Below are 13,869 nucleotides of genomic sequence, written 5' to 3' on the forward strand. Positions count from 1 at the left end.
GTGGGCGGGGCTAAGTTCGTCTGGCATCCAGGCTATCTCCAACGTGGTTGAGACCTTCTCATTACTGCAATCACGTGGTAAATGGACCTCCGCCCCTCTGTCTCCAGTCGACCGGTACTACCCGTGCAGTAAAGCAAGCGCACCTTATGTAACACTTTTCTGCTGTCGATGGAGCAGTCCGCTCCTCATGCTGGGACCGGCGGTGACAGAGCTCCACACAGCCTCAGGAACTCGTTGTCGGTGTATCTGTGTTCTGAGCTGGAATCTCCGGGTGAGCGACAGAAAGCAGGTAAGAGCAGTGGCACAGTCCACTCCTCTCTACGTATACTCCGGCTGAACATCTGTGGTCAAGCTTTCAGTGTATTAGTCTCCGCAATGATATATGTTTCTGTCATGAACAGCTTTTTCCCCCAATGTTATGTCATGCTTAGTGAAACTGGATCCACTTGATATTCATCATCGCTTTCTCCACACGGCAGATATCTTCTCTTATACATGTATTCACACGTTGTCATTGGGTCACACATTATACAACCTTTCACAGAACAGACAACACACACCTTATACAAAGACCTTGAACCCTATTTTATTGACTGCGCTAAACATGGGGAAAACATCTGTTTACAGCTGGTAGCAATTACATGTATTAATATGTATTACTATATTTCTAATGCACCTGTGTGAGACTCCTTTGCACAAATCTTAAAACAGTGATCAGTCTTTATCAACTTATCAAAGGACCCACCTCTGTGTTGTTCATTGTAAGCAGGGACGTGCACAGCCATTTTGGGGGGCAGGGGCTCAAGTGAGAAAAAGGGCACTTCTCATAATTGTTTATTAAAAATACTTTTTTTAACAAAAAGTGGAATATAGTCAAACATCTCTGACTTACTTAACAATTTATTTCATTACCCTCACACTCACGAAATTGTTAAATACTCTTTCCTTTCCTATGTCACTGCACATGGCTGCTTTTCATCAATAAATAATAGTTAATAAAATCAGCCCAATATGAAATATATTTTTATTTAGAAAGTACTTTAAAATGATTATAGTCTGTAACTCTTATTACAAGTGTGCTTTAATTTACAAAATAAGGTTTTCAATAAAAAATATCAGACTACAACAGTAAGTGAATGAAGCTGGTTAGTGCTCTCCACACTGATTTGACATTCATTCAGTTCAGACTTGTGTGCTGCACCTAAAGCTTAAAATGACAAACTCTGATTTGAGCTTTTTCTGTACCCCCCCCCCCTTAGCTTTGGTGTTCCTGGATAAACGGGGCGTCGCTTCTTCTGCAACAATGAAGATAAAACACTGTGTAACGTCTAACCCTTGCTTCTTGTGTTTTGCAGCAGGTTTATCTTATAAACTCTAGAGCAATTCAAACAAAAACAAAGTAAACCTCAGTCCTGTGCTTGTCTTAATAACTAGTGATCACTGCTGGTGTTTATTGTTCAAGTGTAAGGTGAGCGCAGGAGTGAGGAGGAACAGAGACTCTGACACACCGGATCTTTAATGAGCGTCCTTTCTGGTGCTGAAACAGTGCTTCTGTTCAGCCTGTGTTCATCGTTCTAAAAAACTGGTGTCCTTCACAGTGCAGAAATTTCAAGTGTGACCAACAATCCACTGGCTCTATCTCACTACGAACTATTAGAGCATATCCCTGGCAAACCCAAACTTAAGTCCCTGCGTGAGTAGAGCCCTGAGCAAGTAAGCTGGAGCTGACAAATGTCTATGTCAAAGGCCAAAGCTCCAAGACTTCAATTGCATTTCCACAGCTGTGTTTGAACCTATAACCTGATGTGCATATAAACTGGCGTCTTTTACATGAAGTTGACATTAGAACCTTTACTCATGACTTTTGGTTTTCTTTAAAGGGGACATTTAAAAATTAAAGGGGAAATTGAAAATTCCACTTTTGTAGTGCTTCTACACGTTAAATTGTGTATCTGGCATGTCTACCATCCCAAAAACTCTGGAAAAAAACAACTCCCGCGATTTGTTTTGGTTCCTCTATGTCAGAAACGACACGCTAGAGTACGTCGAATGGGATTACGACAGAAAGTACGTAATTTTCCAACCATGCCAATGTAGGGAGTCTCGCTACATGGTCTTGGACCACCCCCCACCATCATCTCACCGGCTCTGGGGAGAGACGGCACGGCTCCGTCAGCCCGGCTCCCAGGCTAGCGTTAGCTCGCGAGCTTACGCAAGCTAACGCGCTCCGACCTCTCCCCGGGGAGACGGAGCCCGGCCGGTGGAGCGTGTTAGCTCGCGAGCTAGCATTAGCTCGCGAGCTAGCATTAGCTCGCTGCTTCTACCCCGTCAGACATCTAAGTGGCGGGGCCACTTAGATGTCAAGAGGTCTCCGGGACAGAAGAGGTTTCCCGGAGGACCCCGGGACACCTCTTGTTGAGAGTGGATAAGTGTATGAATGCATTTATCTGTATTTGTTCAGGAGGAGGCGCTTTTGCGCCACATAAGGTATGGAGTCACGTGTGACTGATTACACCACTACCTTATAAGGGGATGTTACCACCCTCTCACTCTCTGTACCTGTCTCTCACGGAGAGAGCAACCTGTTCTTACCAGTTCTTAAATAAACAACGCCACTAGATCGATTGCTTAAGAAACACGTCTGTTCATCAGTTAGAATTATTATTCCGCTGTGCAGGTAGGCAGAAGGTATAAGCCTACCTGTTAACAGGTTATGGGCCCAGGTAACCGAGAATGATTCTAAAGTTTGACGGACACGTGAGTCGATAGCTAGCAAGGATGCGCTAGCATACAGAAGTAGGATTATCCAAAAGAGCTAGTTTAGCATGGGGAGTACCAGGAAGCTAAAGCTAGGCTAAAAGGAGCTAAACTGAGCTACGAACACAAAAAGCCATGGCGAACAGAAGCAAGAGCAAGTGGCCCACGTTTGACGGGAGAGCAGAGGAGTACAAGCTCTGGGAAGAAAGGATGCTCTGCTGCATGCGTAGGGCTGAAGCAGACGATCCTCACAGAGCCCGCTGGACCACTGTCGGTGGAAGAAAAGGCTAACGATGACAAGCTGAATGCGGACGTCTATTGTACACTGGCGCCGCTACTTGACAATACGAGCTTGGGACTGATAATCAGAGACACGAAGGACAAGGGCCGAGAGAGTCTCAAAGTGTTAAAAGAACACTACATCGGAAAAGGTAGACCCCGGATTGTCTCCCTGTACATAACAATCACTGCGCTGAAGAAAGCTGACAACGAGACTGTAACCGAATACATTATACGAACTGAGCAGATCATTCTGGCACTCAGGGGTGCAGGTGAAGCACAGAGTGAGGGACTGATGATGGCGATGGTCATGAGGGGGTTACCAAAGAAGTGCAACCCGTTCACACTGATGGTGATGCATTGTTCAGCGGACATGACGCTCGGCACTCAAAACATGTCAATCTGAGTAGGGCTGTTTTAGACAGGGTAAAAAGGGTGCTGTTTTAAATGATCCTTGTGGTATTTTGACCAAAATATGTTACAGACATTAAAACCCCATGGAACCATATCAACTGTGGTAAAATGGGCATAATATGTCCCCTTTAAAACAAACCACATACAGTGAATCCAACAGAATATAATGTCTGGAAGAGGCGGAACACATAGACCATGATGCTGAGAAACTCCTGTTACCTACAAGTGTTTTCTAGCTAGTTAAAAATAAGTGCATTATCTAAACATTTATAGATATAATTCATGTCTCTTATTAGGCATTAATGACTTATTTGATGTATGACTACGAGAGTATGTTGAATGATCTTTTTATGGTATTTTTTTTAAAGGATAAAAGAGCTCAAATGTCTATTCATCACATCCTGTTCAATCAACTACACTGACTTTAGTGCTCTGAAACCTCTTGTCTTTGTTTCTCAGGCAGGATGTTTGGAGCTGTGGTGGTTGGAATTGGCACAGCAGGTTGGGTGAGGATCAGAGACATGTTAGCTCCACAGCCTGGCAGTCATGCAGAGCAGCTCAGTGTCAGAGGATTCATATCCAGGTAACTCACAGACACTGTCCCACATACACACAGAAACACAGCCAATATTGGCCAAAGATAAGATAGGATATGACCTGAAGCATCAAGTGAGGAAAGGCAACACAAGATCTGCACTTGGTTGTCCTATTTTGGACTTGAGAGCGTGCCCAAGTAGAGGCGATGATAACGAGAATGTTTCTGTCATCTTAGGCTGTTTTTATCACACAGATGTTTGTTTTTAATATGTTATTGGATGCTATAAAAACAGGACCAAATATGATTGACAGCTGAGACTCTTGATTCGTCGCATGTATCGGCAGGACCTTAATACCTTGGCCCAAACCCTGATTGACACTGTGCAGTCTCATTCTCTTTTTCCTAGTTGACATCTCTGCATGGTCTACATGTATGACACTTCTTTTTCATCCTGAGATATTTGTATACCTCAACTTTTGCGTCACAAAACACATGTTTTCTAACATGTGTGTTAATGAGTTTTCAAAGTCACGCTGTCAATTTACCAGACATTGGCCTGTGGTATTCTCACATTTGCTCACTCGGATAGTGTTTTTCTTTTTTAATAACTTTTTTTGTAACAGAGGATTTGCATAGGAGTACTTTGACAAAGAATTCAAGAAATCTTTCCTGTACAAAACAGATTTACACCTCCTAAGAAAAGAGATTTATAAAGAGGGAACATTTAACCACAGTCAGCAACTCACAGGAAGAAACATCAAAGTAGAATTTACTAAAAAAATAAAAACAAAACAAACAAATAAAATGTTAAAATTATATAATACTACAAAAAATAGTCAAGAGGAGAAAGTTGGGACATACACAAATAATTGAATAAAAAAAAAAAATGATGACGTAAATGCATACACATTTTTTTGTGCATTCAACAATTTGGAGATGAAATGACATTTGTATTTATATAAAGTTCTGATGATGTTATTTGAACTAGTTCAAAATGCTTGTTTTTCAAGATGTCTTCTTACTGGACAGATGTGACAGAAGAAATCTGTATTCATGGAAGACCACCACCCTAGTGTTGTTTCCCCACATGTGACATTTGCCTGCCTCTTGCCTGTTTTTAGTGCTATAAAAAAACTAATTAGATGGTCCTTTTTTATCATATCAACAATCAAACATCTGCTTCGGCCATTTCTTTTAGAGCTAGTAGACACAATTAACCTATAGCTGAGGGTAGTTAAGTAGCTTAAAGTCTTAAACACAATATCCCTGACACACTATTCTAAATTAATGTGTATAACGCCATTGTGAACAGTACAGGTGAAATGAAAAAACTCCTTCTGGCTTTTTAGCTTGAGTGTTTTCTCACCTCTAGGTATATAAAATGATTTTCTCAAGTGAAGCTATTCACCTCATACAGTATGTGAAAGGGAAGCAGCAGTTTAACATGTATAGTCACTCACACACAGAGTCAAAGTACTGTCAGATTTTCCTCCACATGTCAGAAGGTAACAGCACAGTGTTACTATCAGGATGTTTTTGTTACCAGGAGAAGTCTGGACACTCAGCAGGGAGTAGGTCAGATCACATTGGAGGAGGCTCTGAGCAGAAAAGACATTCATGCGGCGTTCGTCTGCACTGAGAATGTGGCTCATGAGGACAATATCAGGTAATGTGTGATTGACAACTACACTAAATAGGAGGGGGGGCGTGTTAAATGCACTTTTTGTGATCAGGCCTGGAAAAAAGAAAGCATCATACATTACACCCAGGTGTGTTGTAGGTTGTTTCTTCATCCTCTTAAACACAGGACAGTTCGCATCTTGCTGACATCACTGATAGTTAAGGGATGATGTGATTTGTCTCAGAGAGAGCATATTGTTGTCTTGGATAAATAAAATACAGCAGCTCACACATTCTTAAATGGACTTATTTCTCCATTTTCACATTTGCCATTATCACCATAATCCATACAATAACCATGTGCAGTTAAATACCACCATTCTGCCATACATACACTCAAAGGAATTAAGTTGAAATATTTTAAATATATATTACATAATTGCTCTAGTTTTTCATTTCTGTCGGATTACCTCAAAGATTGCTTCTGTAGGTTAGATGGTTTTTCCTCCATAAAATGATTGCTTGACACATTCAGAGACCAGCCTATGAACATTGTGGAACATTTAGCGGATGAAAAGCATGACGTTTCCTTCAGGTGCTTGTTGAGACCAAACACAAAGTCAAAGGGAGAATGAAAATTGGCTTCAGCAGGTGGCCAGAGAAATTTGTCTAAATTTATACCAATATTGCTGTGAGTCTGCTAGATGTATGGGCCATTACTCTCACTTTATAAAGTAAAATATGTTATGACGAGTACCAGTGACACGTACAGACACTGTTTAACTGTGCAGCTGATTTTCTGTAAAGTAATTTTTCAGAAAACGTCTCCCACAGAGAAACAGACATTAATCGGAATGCACGACTTGCAGCTTCTCATAAGAATTCCTGCTGCCTTCTGCTGACTAAGATAACTCCTCGTTTCTCAACAGAACCTTTCTGCAGGCAGGGAAACATGTCTGTGTTGAGTATCCCATGACCCTGAACTACAAGGCTGCTGTGGATTTGTGGGACTTAGCTCTGGAAAAAGGTACAACTTTAATCACGTGTAAATCAGGAGGGACAGTTTCATATAGACTGTCTGATGATGGATCCAGTGCAGTAATTGTCAGTAAGGTGCAGTGGAAGTCAGACAATATGTCATTTTGTGCTTCAGGGGTTCTCTCACTAAGTCTGGTCATTGCTGTCAGCTTCTCTTGGTTAGTACTCCTTTCACTAGCATGGAACTTGCTTCAACTATATCTGTCATTTAAAGGTTGAAATGAAAATGAATGGATTTTGAATGAAGGGGTTGAAGTGAAGATTTGTCTCATAGGCTAATCTGGGAGGATGCACTGGTGACTGTGCAGAGACAGACTAAGTGTAGGGATATTATTCCACCCATCCTACAATGAAACACCCAAGATGTATGCAAACTGATTAAGAAAGGATGAGGGAGGAAGAGACGAGAAGAAGATAAAGGTGGGTCACAGAATCTGAGACAATGGGTGTAAAGGTTTGTTTACGTAAATGTAGCCCAAAGGGTTATAAAAGGTTGAGGCGTGGCCCTACTACTGAATGCAACTTAACTAGTTAACTTCATTTAGGGTTTGTGTTTCAGCAGCTCTGAACCTGTGTGGAGTACAAAGGATGTTTCTGAGGGGCCGTTTTTTTTGTCAACTTAAAAACCCAGTATATTTTATAGGTGTGTGTGTGTGTGTGTGTGTGTGTGTGTGTGTGTGTGTGTGTGTGTGTGTGTGTGTGTGTGTGTGTGTGTGTGTGTGTGTGTGTGTGTGTGTGTGTGTGTGTGTGTGTGTGTGTGTGTGTGTGTGTGTGTGTGTGTGTGTGTGTGTGTGTGTGTGTGTGTGTGTGTGTGTGTGTGTCAGGAGTGGTTCTCCATGAGGAGCACATAGAGCTGTTGACAGAAGAGTACAAAATACTGAAGAGAGAAGTAGAAGGGAAAGTCCTGAAGGAGGGCACGCTTCATTTCACAGGTAAGAGACTGTGTTTACTTTGATACTTCTATACATTTTGCAAAATATATTCTAAAAAGTATGTGTTTGGTTTAGTTTAAAAATATATAGGTTTTGATAGTATTTCCAAGTAGATTACATGTAATTTCATACAGTGGTATAAGCAAATGTCACATTATCACTGGTCTGATCTGTAGAGTTGTCCTGCTCAAAGAACCACACTTCACTATGTTTTCTTATTTGTTCAAGGCGGATCTCTGAAGCCTGGATTTGGTTTTCCAGGCTTCAGTGGCATTGCTCGCCTCACCTGGTTGGTTGATTTGTTTGGTGAGTTGTCGGTGACTGCAGCAACCATGGAGGAAGACTCTGGTAACTGCATCAAGATGACTGCAAAGTTGGTGACTTGTGAAAACCGGTGAGAGACTGTTTGTTTAACGAGAATAACCGCCCTGTAGTTACGCCTCCGCCAATGGGGTTTTGTGAGGTCACAGTGACCCTGACCTTGGACCACTAAATTGTGTTTGTCTTATGTAATGAAAATCACGACTGGTGCTCCTGTTATTTCAAGTTCACAAGAACATGAGGTCAGTGACACCTTTGACCGTCGACCACAAAAATCTGATCAATACATTTCTGTGTCTAACTGAACGTTTGTACAAAATTTGAAGAAATTGTGGTCATGCCATTAATGAGACATCTTGTTCACAAGAAAGGGATGGACATAAAAACATAAATAAACTAATAATGTCCCTCTATATAGTCTTTCTGACTATGCTACCATGTCTGTGCTTCTGTCCCAAAGTGACTGATTCCTACTGAAAACACAAGTATCTATTCTATATATTTATATGTAAATATATTGTTTCTCTAAAGAGTTTTGTAATTCCAAAAAGCTGGTCACTGTACGTTTGCACAAATAAAATTCGAACAAGAGGAAAGGACGGTTTTTATCATTGATCGTTTTGTGCTCAGTGCTAGCACTGCTTAGATATCACAACCGTAAAGATTTATCATTGGTATCTACAAAACCCATATCTCCATAAATAATAGAGGCCAGAAATCCAGTTATGATCATGTGGTAGGAATGTTGTCGTCACAACAATGAAATCAGAGCATCACATCATATAGTGGCGCAAAGCAATTAATGCAAGTAATGCGAGTTTTGCAACCAATAAGATCCTAGACACAATCTACAGTTTATTTAGATTAACCAGTCATTCATCATCATATAGTTTAAATGAGGACTTTAAGTCAAAAATCTTTAAGTTTACCTCTCTTTTTGTAGACCTCTGACGTGGATTGAGGAGCGGGGACCAGGCCTTCCGAGGGCCAAGAACATCAACTTTCAGTTTAACTCCTGCACTCTAACCCAAACCCCCCCTGCACCCAGAGGGTCTGTGGGCCTCTTCATGCAGGACCTGATCCACTTCTCCGCCAAGCTGGCGGGCCAAGTGAGTCCTGAGGAGATCCAGAGAGAGAAAGTCAGAATCCTACACTGCTTGGAGCTGGCAGAGAAGATTCAACAACTTTGTCAAAGTTAAATTAGGACTATCAAGTTTATGATAAGCATAAATCTTGATGTTTAAAATAAATTAAGATTAAGTTTCCCCAGATCATCACATGTGAGCTAATTAGTTAAAAAACATGGATGCCTTATTGCAAAATACTGGGACTAGAAACACAGCATCTTGTAGAGCAGGTCTACAGCCTCATATACACTCACTCTATCATCTAAACCCCACTTATTACCCCCCCCCCCTCAGAGATATTGCCTTATGTTTCATGTTTTTCTGTTCTTTTCAGTAACTATTGCTTGTACACTATAAATTCACAACTAAACAATAAACGACACTAACTGACTTACTGAAATGAACAATGGGAAATCATTGAACTAGATTACAGGTTTGCTTAGGTGAAGATCCTGGTTGTGTGAATCCAGTAGAAATCACAGCTCAGACAATTAATAACTCTCAAATCCCTCTCCCTCTATCACAGCTGTTAGACCTAGATGTACTGTATAGGGTTTGGCGACATAAGTTAGTGTTTCGATTCTGGTTTTGTGGACCGGGAAGGGAACCCATTTTTGAATACTTTTATGCTGCCCACCTACCCTAGACGGGAGCGTAACAACACCATAATGCTTAATATTGTTTGAGCTGAATACTAGGAACACAATACAATGAAGTCCAATGCAACACTGGCGCAATTGGCAACAGTTTCAACACAAAAACCCAATCATTATAAAAGTAGTGGAGAGATACGGTAACTGGTCTGTATGATCAGTTATCAGATCATCTGATTGCCAGGAAGAGCATGTATTTTATATTCTATCTGAGAGATCAATGATGGACACATACATCCCAAAACATACAACCCCAGGTAGAGGCTCTGGGGCCATCACATCATCAGTAATGATTTCATGATTTCCCAAATAACATGCTGTCTAGTACAGTAGGCTTAGAGCCATATGTAGCACCAGATAAAAATCTAGACCACTTTAGGTCTATAGAGCTTTCTGAGCTAACTCTTCATTTAACTTTCTTCAACTTGTCCATTAGACTATATCCCAACTAAGGCAGTTTGAATTAATAGTTCTATATTAAATCAGATTAACAGATCTCTTTCAAGAGGCTTATTACTGCAGACTTTTATGTAAATAAACATGTGATTGAAAAGCCTTCTCATGTTTTAGCTAAATTTAGACATATAACAAAGCCATTTCTAAAATCCTGGAAAAAGCTGTTGCTGACCAGTTGTGTTGATTAGCACAGGAAGGGTCTGTTTAAAGACTTTCGATCAGGATTTAGAATCCAATGAACTTTACATGGCCTCAGACAATGGGCTTGTGTCAATACACTTCCTGCTGGCTCTTAGTGCTGCGTTTGATACCATAAATAACGAGATTCTGTTTCAGAGCCTGGAACAACATGTAGATTCCAATTTCTGCTCTCCTGTGGAACCAACTCGCAGTTTTGACTCTCAGTTCTGGGGGCAGACACCATCCGGCAGCTGTGGCTGAGTGGTAGAGCGGTCATCCTCTAACCAGAAGGTCGGCAGTTCAATCCAAGTCTTCACCATCTGCTTGCCGAAGTGTCCTTGGGCAAGAGGCTGAATCCTGAATTGCCCCACATAGAAAAAACAAAGTGCTGCTAATAGATGCACTGTATTAATGTGTGTGTAAATGTTTGAAGGGCAAACTGTTATGTTAAGCGCTTTGAGTGGTCATCAAGACTAGGGTTAGCACAATATAAATACAAACCATTTAGCATCCCTACATTTTAGGTTAGACTTACAATAATCCTTTTTGATGAAGCTTATAATTAGTGCTGGCTCAGGTGATGTTTTTTTCTCCAATAGTTGGTGTTCTCTCTCTCTCCCTCTTATTCTGCAGATGTTTCTGAGTCCATAGCTGGAGGAATTGAAATCTGACTCGACTCAATAATTATTATTATTAACTTGTACTGCTATCATTAATTACATAACTTTTTAAATATCACTTATTATATTTTGTCAGTGTGACGTAGCTTAATTATGATGGTTAAAAAACTGTTCCCGGTCACTCTCTCTTCATTCCTTTTCTCACCGACCTCTCTCCCCTCGTTAAGTAGAGAAAAGTTTTTTTGACCCATAATCGCAAAAGTAGTCTCTCTTCAAGGCAAGTTTGCCATATGACATGGAGCTGATATTCACATGAAGGGTTCACGATGATCTACCCAATACTTTTCTTGAGTTCATCAATAAACTATGATCCCCTGGAAAATATTGTGGAAAATTTGATTTAAAAAAAATTATTGAGAAAAATTTTCCAATTGTAAATCCCTGCTTATTTTTTTATTTGATTTGTAAGCCAGGAATAGTGGACATTCTTCAAACTGAAATGTTTTCAGAATGTATAAAAGCAGTAACTCTAAAACTACTTCAAAATAGTTTTTCAAAACAGTTTAGCGTGTAATTAGATCTACATTTTTTTACAGCTTACTTAAATACACTCATACCTCATATGCCAGAGATAGCTTTAAGGTCCTGGTGAAAAATAGGGAAATATTGCTTCATTGCTGCAATTAAGAAAGATGAGTGCATGAGAGAGGTTTTTTATATGAAGGCAACATTTCAGATTAATGTACCTTTTAGTTGGTGACATTTAAAACAATTATTCTCAACCAAACATCTCTCTTGAGAATCAATAGCTTGAAATGAAACAGCGCTCCTGGACTGGGGCAGAAGCCGAAATCCCTTGGATATATAAAACCCACATTAACTGACCAAAGAAATAATCACAACTGGAATTGCTGAGGATATTTTCCAAATTTGTCCTAACCCTAACCCAGTAATACATTTCCTAAAACTGAAGCAAAGTGAACTAAAGTATTTTTTAAACCTTATTCATCAAAAGCCCTGGCCTTCTTACAGTGAAGAACATACAGTAAAGTCGTCAAATAACCAGAAACCTCTCCAGCTCCAAATTATAACACACCAACCAAGCATGGGTCACATCAGTGGCTCAGAGCAATTGCTTAAGTGAGGAGTTTGTTTTTCAGGCTGATGAACTTGGAGGATGGTTTTGACTGTAGTGTATCAAGTCATACAAATAGTCTTTGAAAGACTTCAAATGTTTTGGCAAGTTTTGGAGGATAATCCAGATTTAGGGAATAGGTGAGGCCAAAGAGCAGGCAGCAGATGATAATGATGATGCCCACTGCATCCGGCTGCTGACAAGCGTAGATCCTCATGTCCTGTGTTTTAAGGTCCTCATGTACCTTCTCTTCTGCTGTTCTCTACAACACATGCAAAACAGTTGTTAACATGTGTTGATTAAAGCAGTGATTTTCAACCAGTGTGCCGCTGCACACTAGTGTTCCGTGAGAGATCGTCAGGTGTGCCGTGGGAAATTATCTAATATCTAGTGTTGCACCGAAGTATCGGCCGAACATCGGTAGCGGCAGATATTTGCCTCGTTTACCGACATCTGCACATCGGTAATAAACTTGACTTTCACCGATATCATTGGTATTTGTGGTTAAACCGCTGGGCAGGTGCCGCGGCTGGGGGAGCAGTCGCCCTCCTCTCCACGCCGCCGGAGACTCGGCGTGCGGCACGCCTCGACGTTCTTTTTTGGGGGGGGGGGGGTCCTATTCCGCTGTGCCTCACGGCGTCAGTGCTGCTGGGTGCTTTCTTTCTCTTGGACCGTGGGGCGGTGTCCTTCGCCGGTGCGGAAGGCGGGCCGTTGGAGGGGACCGGGTACGGCGGTCGGCGGCAGCGACTCTGGACGCGTGTCGGGCCCTTCTCGCGGATCACCTTAGCTACGGCGCCCGCTGGGGGAACCCTCAGTTCGCGCGGGGGGCCCCTTCCGGCGATGCGCCTAGCAGCCAGAACTGGTGCGGACCAGGGGAATCCGACTGTTTAATTAAAACAAAGCATCGCGAAGGCCCACGGTGGGTGTTGACGCGATGTGATTTCTGCCCAGTGCTCTGAATGTCAAAGTGAAGAAATTCAATGAAGCGCGGGTAAACGGCGGGAGTAACTATTGGCACTCAAAACAGGTCAATCTGTTTTAGACAGGGTTAAAAGGTCCTGTTTTAAATGATCCTTGTGGTATTTTGACCAAAATATGTTACAGACATTTCAATAAGACCCCAAGGAACCATATCAAATGTGATAAAATGGGTATAATATGTCTCCGTTAAATAAAGTTTAGTTAAATCAAAAATTGTTTCATAAATCTGATTCAATTTGTGCTCATTAAAAGGTAAGAGTAAGAAAGGGCTGAAATAATTTAAAATAGTGCTTTTTAATACATTTAGAAATTATATTACTAACTATATGTATTATATGTACTGTGTTAGTCCATAGAGTGTCATTTTGGTTGGTGGTGTGCCCCAGGATTTTGTAAATGTAAAAAGTGTGCCGCGGCTCAAAAAAGGTTGAAATTCACTGGATTAAAGGAAGAAAATTTCAAATCAAAAGGATCAATATAATCAAATTCATGTGATGCTTCATTAATCATTTAATCTTCCTTGAATATTTAAAAGCATTGTCCTATTTTTCTCTTTTTTTTCTCAACTGTTTTCAAAACTGAATCTGACTTCCTCGAATGTCTTTTGTTGAACTGCAAGTCCGAAAACTCAAAATATTCAGTTTACAAAGTTATAAACCAAAGAGAAGCAGCAATCCCTCTCTATACAGAGCTTTACGTTTTTGAGTGGCCTTAATATAAAACCCCACCCCCACAGCTGTTACTATTATTCCATTCTAGTTTTCATTGCCATGAATATCTGAGGCATCTGTGTTTGGATGAGGATTCAGAGGCCTCAA

The 13,869-nt window shown here is 41.0% G+C and overlaps 1 protein-coding gene across 1 annotated transcript; it reads left to right on the forward strand.

Annotated features, from left to right (window-relative positions):
- The first annotated feature begins 85 nt into the window (after window positions 1-85).
- On the forward strand, window positions 86-9,420 carry blvra (biliverdin reductase A). The gene is made up of 7 exons (XM_053438746.1): window positions 86-289; window positions 3,910-4,033; window positions 5,535-5,654; window positions 6,538-6,635; window positions 7,471-7,578; window positions 7,807-7,972; window positions 8,843-9,420. The coding sequence occupies exons 1-7, from the start codon at window positions 169-171 to the stop codon at window positions 9,096-9,098; spliced, it is 993 nt and encodes a 330-aa protein (XP_053294721.1). The 5' UTR covers window positions 86-168; the 3' UTR covers window positions 9,099-9,420.
- Window positions 9,421-13,869: the final 4,449 nt, after the last annotated feature.

Source organism: Pleuronectes platessa, chromosome 13 (assembly GCF_947347685.1).
Source record: "Pleuronectes platessa chromosome 13, fPlePla1.1, whole genome shotgun sequence".
Taxonomy (NCBI): Eukaryota; Metazoa; Chordata; class Actinopteri; order Pleuronectiformes; family Pleuronectidae; genus Pleuronectes; species Pleuronectes platessa.